Below are 17,355 nucleotides of genomic sequence, written 5' to 3' on the forward strand. Positions count from 1 at the left end.
CATAAAGAAATAACAGTACATGGGAGGGAAACTTGATGGACAGGTAAAACAACAAAGCAGACATATTTGAGAATTTGTGAACCAAAATACTTGACAGTTTTTCTAAAAATGCAATATAGAGATAAAGTGAGAAAAAAGTATGAAATAAAGATTGTGACCTGATAGTTAATGGACTAAGGAAGAGACAATATTCAAGAAAGAATGACTAAGAATTTTCCAGAAATGTTGAAAAACTTGAATCCTCAGGTCAAGATACCTAATATATCCCAGACAGGGTAAATGAAAGAAATACACAAATAGACACATTGTAGTAAATTCCAGAATACCAAACATAGTAGTAATATGGTCTCAGAATGGGAACAGAGGGGGAAAGAAAAGAACAGTTTGAGATGCTCATAAAGGAACTTTGAAAGTATATAATTTAGGAAGAAGGAAAATGATCCCAGAAGGAAGTCTGAGAGGTAAGAAGAAATGGTGAGCAAAAAAATGGTAAACATGTAGGGAAGTAAACTGTGTAAAATAATACTAATGTCTTCTTGTCAAGTTTTTAAATCAAAGAAGATAGTACTAAATGTCCTTCCTGGACAACAGGAAGGAAGTGATCAGAGTTGAAGTATTCTTTGAATTTGTATTGTTGGGAGGAAGTTAAGATAATTGGTTAGCTTCAGAGTTTATTAAGCTAAATATGCATGTTAAAATTTCTAGGGTAAGCCAGTAAAAAAATTGAAATATATAATCTCCAAACAAGAAAGGTTAAAGTAGGAAGAGAGAAGTAGAGAAAAAATAACCACTGCCCAAACAACCCAGAAGGAGTCTCAAGAAAGGAGGAGGAAGAGAAAAGAAAGAGAAATATAGAAAAGGATATTATTAAAAAACATTAAAAGATAGTGGAAATATATTCACGATAATAATAAATGCTCTACATTCTTGTTAAATGAGAAAGTCAGAGTAGATAAATAAAACAAAGTTCCATTCTGTTTTGTTTACAATAAGCATATCTAAAATAAAAAACTACAGAGAAGTTGAAAGTAAAAGGATGAAAAAATACATACCAGGCAAATATTATACAAAAGAAAGTAGGTGTAGCTGAATTTATACCAGGCAAAATAGAATTTAAAGGAAAAAAGAACTTTTAGAGATAAGATGGTCATTAAATATTGATGAAAGTTTCAGTTCAGCAAGAAGATAATTCAGCTCCCAACTTAAATTCACAGTATCTAGTTCCAAAATATATAAGCACAATCACAGAGTTCTTAAAGACAAGTTAACAGCTCCAGAATTATAGTGGAAGAGCTAGTGGTAATCAATAGATCCAATCAGATAAAAAATTAATAAGAGTATAGAAGGTATGAACAACAGTTAGATTGAACTAATGGACATGTTGTAAACACTGCACCCAACAATTGGTAGAGCATACATTCTTTTTAAGCAAAAATGGAATATTTCTTAAAATTAACCATAAACTGAGCCATAAAGCAATATCAAAAAATATCAAAGAATTGCTACCACATAGACTGTGTTCTATGACCACAGTGCTATTAAGATAGAAATAATAAAGAAGATAACTAAAATTTCCCCATTTGTTCAGAATGAAACATGTACTTTTATATTATCCACAGGTCAAAGAAGAAATATTAATAGAAACTGAAAAGTAAGAGCAGAAATTAATAAAATAATAAACAGTGATTCAGTAGGAACCACAAAACTAAAAATTGCTTTTCAAAAATACTATTTAAATCAGTAACTTCTGGGGACAGGGAGAGAAACGAAGAAAAAAATATAAGGAATGGCAAAGAGTAATAGTTAAGATATGTTAAATTGTGATCCAGAAAACCCCCAAATTTAAGTGGTTTAAATATACAAAAGATTAATTCTTGCTGCTTAGCCAGTGTAGGCCCTCTGTGGTCACTTAGGTACTTTAGCCTTATAGAATCTTCATTTGAGTATATACTGTTTACCCTTGAAGAATGCAGGTTTGAACTGCGCAGGTCCACTTATATGTGAATATTTTTCAATAGTAAATATATATGTTGTGCTCACATTTCATTGGACAAAGCATGTTATGAAGCCATAACTTGGATCAGAGAGAAAGAGCAAGTGCAGTCGTTTGCTTGAAAGGAGAATCAGAATATTCACGAACTGCCCTGATGACTACCACGAGGGCGTTAAAGAATGCAGCAGAGGTTTGAAAGATTATATAAGAATATTATGAGAATCATTATGCCACTCAAGTTTAAATTTCTAAAAAGTTGTAACTATAAATGTTTCTACAACTACTTAAATTATCAAAACTGACTAAGTAGAAAAGTTAAATTAGCTGGTAAATTTTTCCTCATAGAGAGAGACAAAGGCAATTGTGGATTAGTCCTAATAGCAGTAAGTTTCTCTTTTACACAGAGAATGTGACCTTAGGTACCCAAATCAATCAAGGATAGAATGAAAAAATTACAAGCCTGTCTCACTCATGAATCTAGAAGCAAAAATCACACACAAAAAAGAAACTTTAGCATTTTGAATTTAATAATACATAACACATCATGACCAAATTGAATTTATTCAAGGAGTGTGAGATGTATTATGTTATTTTTTTCCTAATAATCAACCACATTTTAAAGGAGAAGAACTCATGGTCATCTTAATAGATAGAGAAAAAGCATTCAGTTAAATTCCACAGTAATGTATGATTAAAAGCTCTTAGCAAACTAGGAATAGAAGGGACCTTTATTAATTTCACAAAAGATATCTATGAAAATGTACAGCAAGTTCAGGAGCAAGTCAAGGTTGCCTACTACCATTACTCTTGAACATTGTACTGGCAGTTCTAGGTAGAACAGGAAAGATACGTGTTGTAAAGAAAGAAAACTGTCATTCACAGGTTATGTGAGTGTCTGCATAAAAACCACAAAGAAACTCCAGATAAGCTTCCTGATGGATCAATAAGCAAATTTATCAGGATTACTAGATATAAGATTGTATAACCCAGACACTGAATCTGTAGACATCTTGATCTTGGACTTCCTAACCTTCAGATTTGTGAGAAATAAATGTTAAAGCCACCCAGTCTGTGGTATTTTTGTTATAGAAGCCCAGACTAAGGCAAGGACCTTTTTACATTCTTTAACTTACTGAGGACTCCAAAACCTTTTGTTTCTGTGAGTTATATCTATTGATTAGAATTAATAATAAACTTAAAAATAATTATCAGATTAGAAATAAAAACTGAGACCCTGCCAAAAAAAAGTTGTATAACAAAAATCAATTGCATTTCTATATACTAACAAAGACCAGAAAATGCAATTAAAAATGGACATTATAGCCACAAAAGTACAAGTTTCATAACAGTAAATTAATCAAAGACATGTAAGACCTATATGCAGAAATTACAATTTTTATTTAAAAACATGGAAGTTTAGAGAGATGAACTGTATTAATGGACAAGAAGATCTAATATAAAAATGTCATTCTTCTACATATTCAGTGTCATTCCAGTCAAAATCCCTATAATGTCTATATAAATTACAAGCTGACTCTAAATTTTAGGTGGAAGAACAAAGGGCCAGAAATAGCTAAGATACTTCTAAAGAAATAGGACAAAATGGAAAAACTTGCCTATCAGATATCAAGACAATACAAAATTACAGTAAATTAAGACATTGTGGTATTGCTGTAGGATAGACTAGTGTGATGTGACAGAATAAAGAGCCTAGATACAAAGGCATGATTAGTAAAAACTTGATTTATGACAGAACTGATATTGTGGATGAGTGGGGAAGAGATGAATAAATAGTGCTGAGACAATTGCTTATCAGTATAGGAAAAAATGAAATTGAGTCCTTTTCTCACACTTTAACAAAAATCAGTTCCAGGTAGATTAAAGATCTAAATGTGATTGACCAGAAAGTTTCTGGAAAAGATTGGTAGTAGAAGAAAATATCTTTGTGACTTCAGGTTAAAGAAGAATTTCTTAAATAAAAATATAGACTGCAGGGCTTCCCTGGTGGCGCAGTGGTTGAGAGTCCACCTGCCGATGCAGGGGACATGGGTTCGTGCCCCGGTCCGGGAAGATCCCACATGCCGCAGAGCGGCTGGGCCCATGAGCCATGGCCGCTGAGCCTGCGTGTCCGGAGCCTGTGCTCTGCAACGGGAGAAGCCACAACAGTGAGAGGCCTGCATACCGCAAAAAAAAAAAAAAAATATATATATATATATATAGACTGCAAAGGAAATGTTGATAAATTCAACTACAGTAAAATTAAGGAACTTTTGTTCATCAAAAGGCACCTTGTAGAGAAAAGACGTCACAAATGAGAGAAGGTATATATATAGCACATATAACAAGATTGGTATCCACACTACATAATCAAAATAATGGCAACTCAGAAGATAAATGAGCAAAAGATATGCTCAGATGTCTCACAGAAGAGGCACCCCAAACAGCCAGTAAATACATGAAAATATGCTCAGCTTCATTAATTATCAGAGAAATGCGAATTAACCCTGGCATGGTATATCCATTAGACCCACAAAAATTCTTGTGGTGCCATGTGGCTTATAAGGATATAAAGCAGTGGGAACTCTGATGAATTCTTGGTGGGAATATGAATTTGTACAACCCCCTTGGAAAATATGGCATTACCTAGTAAATCTGTAAATGCCTATATCCAGTCCCTCAAAAATTCTACTTCTAGGTACCTTAGTAAGCTTGTGTCCATTTATACTAGGTGAAATTATGGAAATATTTATAGAAGTATTGTTTGCAATAAATTCTAGTATAGTCAAATAAAATTGAATATTATATGACAGTAAAAACAAACTTTGGCTCATTGGTTAAATCTCAAAAACATAATTTTAAGGAAAAATGCCATCACAGAAAAATACATGTAATGTGAATTTGTTTCTGGAATGGTCAAATATATATATAATATATATTTAATATTTGGAGATTTATACAGTAAAAATAAACACAAAAGAATTATCAGCAAATCAATTTAGAGATTACATTTGTCGAGAGAGAAGGACGTAACTGGCGTGAGTTAAGGAATGTCAGATACACTGGTAGTGATCAGTTCCTTAAATAGGTAGATACATGGTTGTTTTGTTATTTCTTAAACAGTGCATTAAGTTCGGATTTACTGTGTGGTATGTATTTCACATAAAAACATGTTTTAAAAAGAAAGTCTAGGGGCTTCCCTGGTGGCGCGGTAGTTAAGAATCCGCCTGCCAATGCAAGGGACATGGGTTCGATCCCTGGTCTGGGAAGATCCCACATGCCGCAGAACAACTAAGCCCGTGCGCCACAACTACTGAGCCTGCGTGCCACAACTACTGAAGCCTGCACGCCTAGAGCCCGTGCTCTACAACGAGAGAAGCCACTGCAATGAGAAGCCCACACACCGCAATGAAGAGTAGCCCCTGCTCACCGCAACTAGAGAAAGCCCATGCACAGCAACAAAGACCCAAAGCAGCCAAAAATAAATAAAATAAAAATTTTTAAGTCTAAAAGTTGAGTTGTTACTTCACTGTAAAATATTTTTAAAACTTGAAATGATTCATTTCTCTAAAACTGTTGTAAATATTGCGATATTATCAAAATGATATTACAGGTTTCTTAGCCACGCTTAAAATTTAATGTAGGTTACAAGATTGAGTTATATACCCCTTACGATTATAAATAACCTATTCAAAATATGATTTTTTTAATGCTCTGTGGGAGGCATTTATGAGGTAGAAAAGATACTGCTTTATTAATGATTGGCTTTGTAACCTTAGACACTTGTCTGGAACTCAGTTTTTCTTTATTTCAAAGATCAGGGGTTGGAGTAGATAATTTCCAAGGACCGACTCAGATTTTTATAAATATTGATACGTAGTTTTGTGTGTTTTGTGGCTGCACCGCCCACTGCTTGGCTTGTGGGATTTTAGTTCCCTGACCAGGGATCGAACCCCGGCCGTTGGCAGTGAAAACACGGAGTCCTAACCACTGGACCGCCAGGGAATTCCTGATATGTAATTTTCAGAAATCATTTATTAAATCCTTATCTCTGTGTAATGGTCTGCTGGATTGTACTCCAAGGGCTGTATGGTCAGAATGGATTGGGCTGTAACAATGTTCACCAATCTTCCTATTTATTTGTGTCATAAAGAAGACACATCTCTCCTCACCCTTGAGTGGTAGGCTTTTTAAAGGAAGCTGTGGAGTGCAGTGCAGTGTTTCTTAGATGACAGATTGCAGACCTTTGTGTATCCATAGATGTGTTTAGGGGATGTCCAAGTTCTTAGCAAAAAAAACCTTTTTAATGTTGTATTTCTATTTAAATGCTAACATAAAAATTTAGTACAAGCACGTTCTGTACCACCTGTACGGATACTTTATAATAAATACTTACTCCTGATCTTTCCTTCCATTTGGTATGAAGTATTTTAATTGTTGCAAGCTAATGAGTAGATGACCCAACTCCTACAAAAATGCCATTGTTTTCCCAATGTATGAAGAAACTGAAACAGAGGTTAAGTAACCTGGTTAAGGTCAAACAGCTTGTATATGGCACACTTGAGATTTGAACTAGACATGGTAAAGCCTGTACTCTTGATCATTAAGCTGTACTTTCTTCTTACAGGAACAGGCTTTTTCATATTTCTGGGTTTCACTTTCATAATCTATAAAATGGATATAACATATAGCTCATAACTTTGCTCATGAGTATTAAATGAGAATATTGTATATAAATTGCTTAGCACAGAAACATTTAGTAATGCTTAATAAATGTTAACTGTTGTGGTTATAATTGTCATCATCACTGTCATTACCACTATTAAAAAGACAATTATTTGCAAGGTGCATTTTCTGCCTTTCTTTTAGTATTACTTACAGCCTAATTTAAGATCCAATCTGATTTTTTTAGGCCCAGGGTCTTTTTTCATACTTATGCTCAAATATATAGAAACTAGCTTAAATATATCTATTATACTATATGAATTGTACTTACTTAAATTGTATTTACTATGTGTATTGCTCTTTTTTTTAAGTGCTTGGTGGTAGGTGTATCCTAATTAATAACAGGATGAGTACTTTTAGAGTGATTGTTAATAATATTTAATCTGTGCAACTACATAGAAGTACCCAGGGTCTGGAGCTGGGTTACCTGGGCTCAGATCCTTGCTCTGCACTACTTACTGGCTCTGTCATGAACTTTGTAAGAGGCTGTTAGGCACATAGAAGGTTCAATAAATGGTAACTTAGATGATTACTATCTGTGAGTGGAACCAATGGAGGAGTCTAAATCTGGGAAGGGTACAATTAGAAAGTGATGGGAATGAATGTGCAGAGTAGTTATTGAAAGAATCTGACAAACAATAATGACTTTGCTAAATCGCTCATTGTTAACCTGGGAATGTCATCACACAGCTCACTTTGTCTTTCTTATATCTTAGGTTGGCTTTTTTGTGAAGAGAGGATGTTCCAAAGGCATGGTTGAAATTGAATTGTAAGTGTTAAAAGTGCTAAAACCACATTTTCCTACATAATTTCTTAGTTTATGTTCATGCTTTCCTGATGACTTTAGTCAAGAGTAATAATACAGTATTATAGCATAGATATTGGAAATAGTATTTAAGGGATACTTTATCTAGAGAGGTAAGTTTTCTTTTGTTTTCTGTTTCGTTTTTGGTTTTTTTTAATGCATCTTTTAAAAAATATATTTATTTTATTATTTATTTGGGTTGTGCCGGGTCTTAGTTGCGGCAGGCTTGTTCTTCAGTTGTGGCATTTGGGCTCTTAGTTGCGGTGTGCATGTGGGATCTAGTTCCCTGACTGGGGGTTGAATCCTGGCCCCCTGCACTGGGAGCATGGAGTCTTAGCCACTGCGTCACCAGGGAAGTCCCTTAATGCATCTTTTAAAACCTGAATTATAAGAACTTTCTTCTGGAAAAATTCTTAAGGAAATTAGAAATTTATGGGAGATAATGAGATAGAAATATACCACTATTACATATTCATTAAGAAGTTGCAGTATTTTTTACAAACTTAAGCTTTCTTTTTTCTGATTTTGAAAGCAAAATATTTGCCTAAAAAATGCAAACAGTGTAGGAGTGTAAAAAGATGAAAGCCTTCTTGCCATAATTCCACTTCCAGAAACGACCACTGTTAGTAATTTGGTGAACTTCATGTATGGCGATACTTGGCATTTATGTCACCATTTTCCATTCCCTCCCTCATGGTAGAAATTGATAAGTCATTATGGTGTTCTTTTCCCTTAAACCTAGATGTTCTGAGTTTACCACTCTTGGCAGCCATTTCTGATGGATGAGAGTTACGCTTCAAGATGAAACCAGTTGACCATCCTTGGTGCAGATACTTTGTCTTTTATATATGAATATGCACATCCTTTAGGTGATTTTTAGAGTGTTGTTTTTTGGAGTGTTTATAGAAAGTTATTGAATTTTCTTAGCTGAAATAGCTCTTAAAGATTAATAGCCTTATTTTATAGGAAATGAGGAAGTGATCTTTATTCAAAAATTGTTGAAAATTTTAGAATTTATGTAGAGATGAGAAATAGGCACACATGGAAGAAAACAGTTAAAGAGGTTATACTCAACTTACTAAAATATAATGGTGATATTTTACTGTAGGATACAAAACCAAGACCTGAATAAATGGAGAAGCATATTATGTTCTAAAAATATAAATTTGTAGTCACCATTAACATGTCAGTCCTTTCCAAGCTAATGTATAAATCTGATATAATTCCAATAAGAGTCTCAACAGGTAGATGTATTAGTTGATTATAAAGTTCATCGGGAAGAATAAAACCAAGAGGTCTTGAAAAGTAGAATCATGAATAAGACATTTATGTAACAGATGTTAAAGTGTAAAATAAGCCTTTTCTTAAAATTTAATTTTTCTTTTATATTGGAGTATAGTTGATTTACAATGTTGTGTTAGTTTCAGGTGTATAGCTAAGTCATTCAGTTATACATATACATATATCCATTTTTTTTCAGATTCTTTTCCCATATAGGTTATTACAGAATATTGAGTAGAGTTCCCTGTGCTATAGAGTAGGTCCCTGTTGATTATCTGTTTTATATATAGTAGTGTGTATATGTTAATCCAAAACTCCTAATTTATCTCTTTCCAAGTCCCCCACCCCCACCCCACAATCCCAAGTCTGCTTTCGAAATCTGTGAGTCTGTTTCTGTTTTGCAGATAAGTTCATTTGTATCATTTTTTTTTTAAGATTCCACATAAAAGTGATATATGATATTTGTCTTTCTCTGTCTGACTTACTTCACTTAGTATGATTATCTCTAGGTCCATCCATGTTGCTGCACATGGTATTATTTTATTCTTTTTTATGGCTGAGTAATGTTCCATTGCATATATGTACCACATCTTCTTTATCTATTTCTCTGTCAATGGACATTTAGGTTGCTTCCATGTCTTGGCTATTGTAAATAGTGCTGCAGTGAACATTGGGGTGCATGTATCTTTTCAAATGTGCATGTATGGTTTTCTCTGGATATATGCCCAGGAATGGGATCTGTGGTAATTGTTGGAACATATGGTAGTTCTATTTTTAGTTTCTTAAGGAACCTCCTTACTGTTCTCCATAGTGGCTGTACCAATTTACATTCCCACCAACAGTGTAGGAGGGTTCCCTTTTCTCCACACCCTCTCCAGCATTTATTGCTCGTAGACTTTTTGATGACGGCCATTCTGACCCGTGTGAAGTGATACCTCATTGTAGTTTTGATTTGCATTTCTCTAATAATTAGTGATGTTGAGCTCTTTTCATATGCTTTTTGGCCATCTGATGTCTTCTTTGGAGAAATGTCTATTTGGATCTTCTGCCCATTTTTTGATTGGGTTGGTTGTTTTTTTGATATAGAACTGCATGAGCTGTTTGTGTATTTTGGAGATTAATCCCTTGTTGGTCGCTTTGTTTGCAGATATTTTCTCCCATTCTGTGGGTTGTCCTTTCATTTTGTTTATGGTTTTCTTTGCTGTGCAAAAGCTTTTAAGTTTAATTAGGTCCCATTTGTTTATTTTTGTTTTTATTTTCATTACTCTAGGAGGTGGGTCCAGAAAAGATACTGCTGTGGTTTATGTCAAAGAGTGTTCTGCCTATGTTTTCCTATAAGAATTTTATAGTATCCGGCCTTACATTTAGGTCTTTAATCCATTTTGAGTTTATTTTTGTGTATGGTGTTAGAGAATGTTCTGATTTCATTCTTTTACATGTGGCTGTCTAGTTAATAAAGCTGTTGATAGTATGAAATTCGTACAGAAAATTAGAGGAGCAGAATGGAGAAAATAGGAACAGTTCTAAATGTATATCCGAATTTTTTTTGAATTTTATTTGTTTTTATACAGCAGATTCTTATTAGTTATCCATTTTATACATATTAGCGTATATATGTCAATCCCAATCTCCCAATCCATCCCACCACCACCCCCTACCACTTTACCCCCTTGGTGTCCATACGTTTGTTCTCTGCATCTGTGTCTCAATGTCTGCCCTGCAAACCGGTTCATCTGTACCATTTTCTAGGTCCCACATATATGCATTATTATACAATATTTGTTTTTCTCTTTCTGAGTTACTTCACTCTGTATGACAGTCTCTAGATCCATCCACGTCTCTACAAATGACCCAATTTTGTTCCTTTTTATGGCTGAGTAATAGTCCATTGTGTATATATACTACATCTTTTCCATTCATCTGTTGATGGGCATTTAGGTTGCTTCCATGTCCTGGCTATTGTAAATAGTGCTGCGATGAACATTGGGGTGCATGTGTCTTTTTGAATTATGGTTTTCTCTGGGTATATGCCCAGTAGTGGGATTGCTGGGTCATATGGTAATTCTATTTTTAGTTTTTTAAGGAACCTCCATACTGTTCTCCATAGTGGCTGTATCAATTTACATTCCCACCAACAGTGCAAGAGGGTTCCCTTTTCTCCACACCCTCTCCAGCATTTGTTGTTTGTAGATTTTCTGATGATGCCCATTCTAACTGGTGTGAGGTGATACCTCATTGTAGTTTTGATTTGCATTTCTCTAATAATTAGTGATGTTGAGCAGCTTTTCATGTGCTTCTTGGCCATCTATATGACTTCTTTGGAGAAATGTCTGTTTAGGTCTTCTACCCATTTTTGGATTGGGTTGTTTGTTTTATTTAATATTGAGCTGCATGAGCTGTTTATATATTTTGGAGATTAATCCTTTGTCCATTCATTCACTTGCAAATATTTTCTCCCATTCTGAGGGTTGTCTTTTTGTCTTGTTTGTAGTTTCCTTTGCTGCACAAAAACTTTTAAGTTTCATTTGGTCCCATTTGTTTATTTTTGTTTTTACTTCCATTACTCTAGGAGATGGATCAAAAAAGATCTTGCTGTGATTTATGTCAAAGAGTGTTCTTCCTATGTTTTCCTCATAAAAATTTAATTTATTGTAAAGGTGGCAATTTAAGCATCGGGTAAAAATTACTCAAATTGAATTGAAATAATTAGCTGTTAATTTTTAAAATGGATAAATATAGAGCTTTATCAGCCACCCTGTACATAAATAAAATCTCAATATGTTAAAGGCTGAGTGAAAAAAATATGTAACTTTGAAAATGATAGGAAAAAATGTAGAATATTTTTTAAATCTCAGGAAAGGGAGAGGCCTTTCTAAGTAGAACAGGATAGCCAACAACAATATAAAGGAAGATAGGAAGAGCTCTAAGGAAGAGAAGGCTTTGATGACTGGAACTACATGGCCTCTGCCAAGTCACGAGGAAAGCTAGGGTGAGAACAGCAGGTCTCCAGTTGAGATAGGCTGGGACCTGGGACCCTTTACCAGAGCACTTGAACCTGGACAAACTTCCCCTGAAGCAACAGAATACAAAGAAACTGTAAGGGACTAAAAATAACTTAACACATGGCAGTTGGGGCAGTTATGAACAATAAGATACTAAAAAGCCACAAACCAGTTGAGGTGCCAGGAGCAAAAGCAGGGCACTGTGCATAATCCCTGCACAAAGCACCACCACCGCATTGGGCAGGTTACCTAAGCTGTACCTCCTGCCCAACCCACGTACCTCCCCCTGTTGTTACCCATTTTAAGGACCCAAGCAGCTCCTCTTGTGGAGTGAGCATGGGCCCCTGACTCTTGTTTTCACCCCCTTATGCTGCAGCATTAGACCTAATAAAGCCTTGCCTCAAAAAAAATAAACAAATAAAGGAAAATAAGAAATTTAGGCTCCATAGAAATCTAGCTAAATATAATGGTGCCATAGTTAAAAATGAGTGACAGATGGGAGGAAACATTTTCAGTACAGATAGCATGTACATGTCTCAAAATTACCAAAATACCAATGTTTCATCAAGTCATTAAAAATTATAAACAACAATAGAAAATAAGCAAAGAAATTTAATGTAAAGTAAATGGCCAGTAAATCTATAAAGAGGCTACACCTCACTAGCTATCAAGAAAATCAAGGTGAGGATTCTTTTCTTCTCAGCTTAGAAAATTTTTTAAATAAAATTCAGTCACATGAAGGTATAGGAAAGTGAATCCTGTTGTGCACTGTTTGTGGGAGTACAGGCACTATATCCTATTCGGCAGCATCTGTCAAATATTAAATACAGATATTCTTTGGTCCAGTCACTATTCTAGAGATTGATTGCTCATTGACACAAAAGTAGCTTTTTCCTAATTTTAATAATGAAAATTATGAATAACTCATATGTATATCACCTGATAAATGGGTAAACAGAATGTGATATATCCATACAATGACATTTTATTGAGCCGTAAAAAGGATTGAAGTACTGATAGATCCTATAACATGGGTAAACCTTGCGAAGATAATGCTTGGTGAAAGAAGCCAGACACAAAAGAATACATGTTGCATGATTCCATTTATATGAAATGTCCAGAATAAGCAAATCCATAGAGACAGAAAATAGATTAGTGGTAGCTGGGGTATGAGGGGAGGAATGAATGGGGAGTGATTGGTTTAACAGGTATGGGCTCCTCTTTTGGGAGACGAAAATATTCTGGAATTAGATGGTGGTGATGGTTGCACAACCTTGTGAATGTATTTAAAAACCGTTGTTGCTACACACAGTCTTTCAACTGTATACCTGAAAATGGTTAAACTAGTAAATTTTATACATTTTACCACCATTTTTTTTAGAACCATCAAATTGTAGACTTTAAAATGATGATATGTGAATTATATCTCAATTTTAAAAAATACAAGCATACCTCGTTTCATTGTGCTTTGCAGATACATTGTTTTGTTTTTGTTTTTGTTTTTTTACAAATTGAAGGTTTGTGGCAACCCCTCATTGTCAAATGATGGTTAGCGTTTTTTAGGAATAAAGTATTTTTAATTAAGGTAGGTACATTGTTGTTTTAGATATAATGCTGTTGCACACTTAGTAGACTACAGTATAGTATAAACAACTTTTATAAGTACTGGGAAACTGAAAAATTTGTCTGACGCACTTTATTGCAGTATTCACTTTATTGTGGTGGTCTGGAACCAAACTCTCAATGTCTCTGAGGTATGCCTGTTGCCAAAGATACTCCTGGGTTAGCCTTGGTACCATTGATTGATCACAATGGTTTCTTAGATATTGAAACTGAAAAAATATATATAAGCCAGGTATATTTATAAAATACAGAGGAAGTATTAATATTTAAGTTTCAAAAGTCCATTACGGATGGCTGCAGGTCTTAAGCACTCCTGACTTTCTACTCTGAATCACCAAAGCCCAGTTGTCTTCTTAGTTATCTAAAGAGGTTAACTACTTGGTATGCAGTAGCTGCTTGCTCTAATAATCTAACCAGTGACTATTAACCAGAGTTCTGTTACCAAGTCTGGCACAAGGGGAGATTTCCCTTTCCCCATACTCAACATGGTTATGTTGTGCTCTCTTGTTCCATTAGGGTCCATGTTAGCTGAGGTAGTGAAACCTGCGTCAGGATGTTTTAGGGTAAGATCAGAAGGTCATTTTGGAGTAAATTATACTTCATCAAATTAAGATGGCACCATTTGTAAAATGCAGCTTCCAACTGAACTATGACACAGTTTGAAATGTGCAACCCAGTTTCAGAAATGTTAAGATGGAAAAGAACAATAACAAAAACAGATGCTTTTCAGGGTCAGTAAAATACAGAGTAAAGTTTGAGATGCCTATATAGCCATTCAGGTAGAAATGTTGAGTGGGCAATTGGATTTTTTAACCTATCGTTTGGCGAGAAGTCTGGGCCAAAGATAATACGTTTGGGGAGTTGGCAGTAGGGTGATTGAAATCTCCAAGGGAGAAGATACAAAGCAAAGAAGTCTAAGAGCTAGACCCTGTTGTACTGCGGCATTTAGAGGCTGAATATAGGGAAAGGAAACTGGGAAGAATGCTAGTGAGTCAGAAGAATATAGTACCTGGAAAGCAGTACTTTGAATGGCTCGAATGGCTTGAGGAGGAGGGAGTGATACGTGTCCAGTGTTGCTGATAGGTCGAGTAAAATGAAGACAAAGAACTTAGATTTAGCTCATTGTAGGCCTTGGCAAGGTTTAGGGGAGGTGGTGCTTTTATTTAATTCTGTTGAATGTTCAGGAAAGGCCTGTTGAGAATATTCATGAGTTGAGAACTAAATGAGAACCATAAGTACTGGGAGTAGAGTATTCCAGGCAGATGGAATAGTTTGTGCTCAGGATCTAGGGCAGAATTAAATTTGTTGTTTCTGAGGAACAGAAAAATGGTAGTGTGGCTGGAGTGAAATGAGCTATTTGTTGTAGGACTTTGGAAGATACCATTTATTTGGTTCCTTGATACCATTTACTTTTTGTTCCTGATTTGGTCTTCTTTTAATTATGACTAGCTAATGAATTTTATCAGCATCTATTGAATTGATCATATTATTTTAATTGTTAAATTCAGTTAATTTCCTGATATTCACCCAGTTTTGCATTCTTAGAATAAATGCAGTATAATCATAATTTTTGCATTGCTAGATTTGCTTTTCTAATGTTTTATCTAGGATTTTTACATCTGTATTTTTTTTGTGAAATATTTGTTGTTTGAATGTTTGGTTAAACTTACTGATAAAATCATCTGGGCCTCGAGTTTTTAAATTTTTTAACTATTGATTTAATTTAATTAATGATAGTGGATTATTTAGTTTTTCTATTTCTTGAATCATCATGGTAGTTTATACTTTTCTAAAAAAATTTTTCATCTTAGCTTTTAATTTTATTGGGCTAAGTAATAGCTTCTTATGTAACTTTATTATATTTGTATTATGTTGTCTCATATATAATATATATTATCTAAGTGTCTTCTGTAGTTGTATTCCCCTCTTTCATTCATGTTTTTTTCATGATTTGGAAAAAATTGATTTGTTAGTTTTATTAGTCTTTTTTAATGAATTAACTTTTTGCATTGTTATTTCTGTCTTAACATCATTGCTTTCTATTTCATTAATTTTTACTCTTACCTTTACTAATTCTTCTTTAAACTTTTGGTTTCTTTTGTTCTAATTTCTTGAAATGGATATTTATTGTACTAATTTTCAGTTTTTTGTTTTTTCCCTGATATAAATAGTTAAGGTTAAAAATTTCCCTCTCAGTATTGCTTTAGGTCCATCTCCCAAATTTTGGTATATTGTATTTTCATACTTTTCAGTTGTGAATGTTTTCTTCATTTTCTTTTTGAGTTCATAAATTAAAAGTTGTTTCAGATTCTAATGTAGTGATTTTCCTGTTATATTTTAGTATTGATTTCCACTTTGATAGTAGTGTGGTAAAAGAAAGAGAGAGAGAGAGAGAGAGATGGTCTTTATGTTCCCAGTCCTTTGAAATTTGTTGAGACTTACTTGTACTGAGCTTTTGTAATTGTTACTTGTTTGGTTGAAAGAATGAGAATTCTGCTGTTGTATGTGCAATGTTCAGTATTTGTCCATTAGTTCAAGCTTATTAGTTATATTGCTAAATCTTCTGTATTTTAGCTGATTGCAGTTGTCAGATCAGTTCCTTAATTACTGAGAAAAGTGTATTACACTATCCCTTTATGTAGATTTGTCAATTACCCTTGTTCTGTCAGTTTTTGCCTTATATATTTTCAGGACATTATTGAATTCTTATTAGTGCTGATTTCTTCATCTTTCGAGACTTTTTGCTTTAGAATCTGTTTAATTTGCTATTAATGAATGTAGTTAGCAGCTTTTTCTTTAAATATTTTCCTGGTTATCTTTCTTTCATTCATTTCAAGGTTTTTTGTTTTTTGTTTTTTGTTTTTTGTGGTACGCGGGCCTCTCACTGTTGTGGCCTCTCCCGTTGCGGAGCACAGGCTCCGGATGCGCAGGCTCACCGACCATGGCCCACGGGCCCAGCCGCTCCGCGGCATGTGGGATCTTCCCAGACCGGGGCACGAACCCGTGTCCCCTGCATCGGCAGGCGGACTCTCAACTTCTGCACCACCAGGGAAGCTCTCATTTCAAGTTTTTAATATCTTTTTTATCTTATTTAAACAAGGATAGCGGGGTGGTGTTTTTCATATAGTCTTTTAAATAATACATACAGTTCATTTACTGTAATTACTTATACGTTTGGACTTATTTTTACTGCCTTACTCTGTGCCTTTAATTTGGCCCACTTTTCAGTATTTGTTTCCTCTCTTGCCTTCATTTGGATTTTTTTGTTTGGTTAAATTTTTCTTTTTTTATTGTTTTGGAAATTATGCATTCTTCCCTTTTTTTAATGGTTATTAGAATTTTTAACAAATACTTTAATAGAATCTAGACTTAATTAAATTTTCATCTTCCTACTGAATAAATATCTTAGAGTGCTTTTTATAACTTTTTCTCTGAATTTATATGCTACTTTAATTCTGTCTTGTTTCTTAAACTCTTCAAGACATAATAACTATTATTAATTTAAACTGTAATGTTTGTTTAGAATTACACCACATATTTTCTGTTTGCCTTGCTTTTCATTCTTTCTTGCATTTGTTTTCTTCCCTCTGGGATCACTTTCTGCCAGAGGACATTCTTTAAAGTTTCCTTTAATGAAGCTCTTCTAACACTCGGTTTTTGTCTGTAAATATTTTGCTCTAAATCTTGAAAGATGTACTTGCTTTATATAAAATTCTACACTGATAGATCTTTTCTCAGCACACGCAAAGTATTCCATTGTCTTCTGTTGTGAATCTAATCTTAGTTTCTTTGTTAGTAATTGTTTTTGGTGTTTTATAGTTTCACATCATACATTTATGTGTGGATTTATCTTTTATTAGTACTGTGATTTATTCTTAAATCTGTAGTTTGGAAAATTCTTATGTGTTATTTCTCCAAATACCGCCACT

The 17,355-nt window shown here is 34.2% G+C and overlaps 1 protein-coding gene across 2 annotated transcripts in view; it reads left to right on the top strand.

Moving 5' to 3' along the window:
• The window catches only part of SMC5 (structural maintenance of chromosomes 5), a 102,473-nt gene that overhangs the window by 6,123 nt on the left and 78,995 nt on the right, over positions 1 to 17,355 (top strand). For both annotated transcript variants that reach the window (XM_060102285.1, XM_060102286.1), the window contains exon 3: positions 7,432 to 7,484. In XM_060102285.1, coding sequence (XP_059958268.1) covers positions 7,432 to 7,484 — 53 coding nt within the window. The remainder of the gene's footprint in view (positions 1 to 7,431; positions 7,485 to 17,355) is intronic.

Source organism: Mesoplodon densirostris, chromosome 6 (genome assembly GCF_025265405.1).
Source record: "Mesoplodon densirostris isolate mMesDen1 chromosome 6, mMesDen1 primary haplotype, whole genome shotgun sequence".
NCBI classification, from domain to species: domain Eukaryota; kingdom Metazoa; phylum Chordata; class Mammalia; order Artiodactyla; family Ziphiidae; genus Mesoplodon; species Mesoplodon densirostris.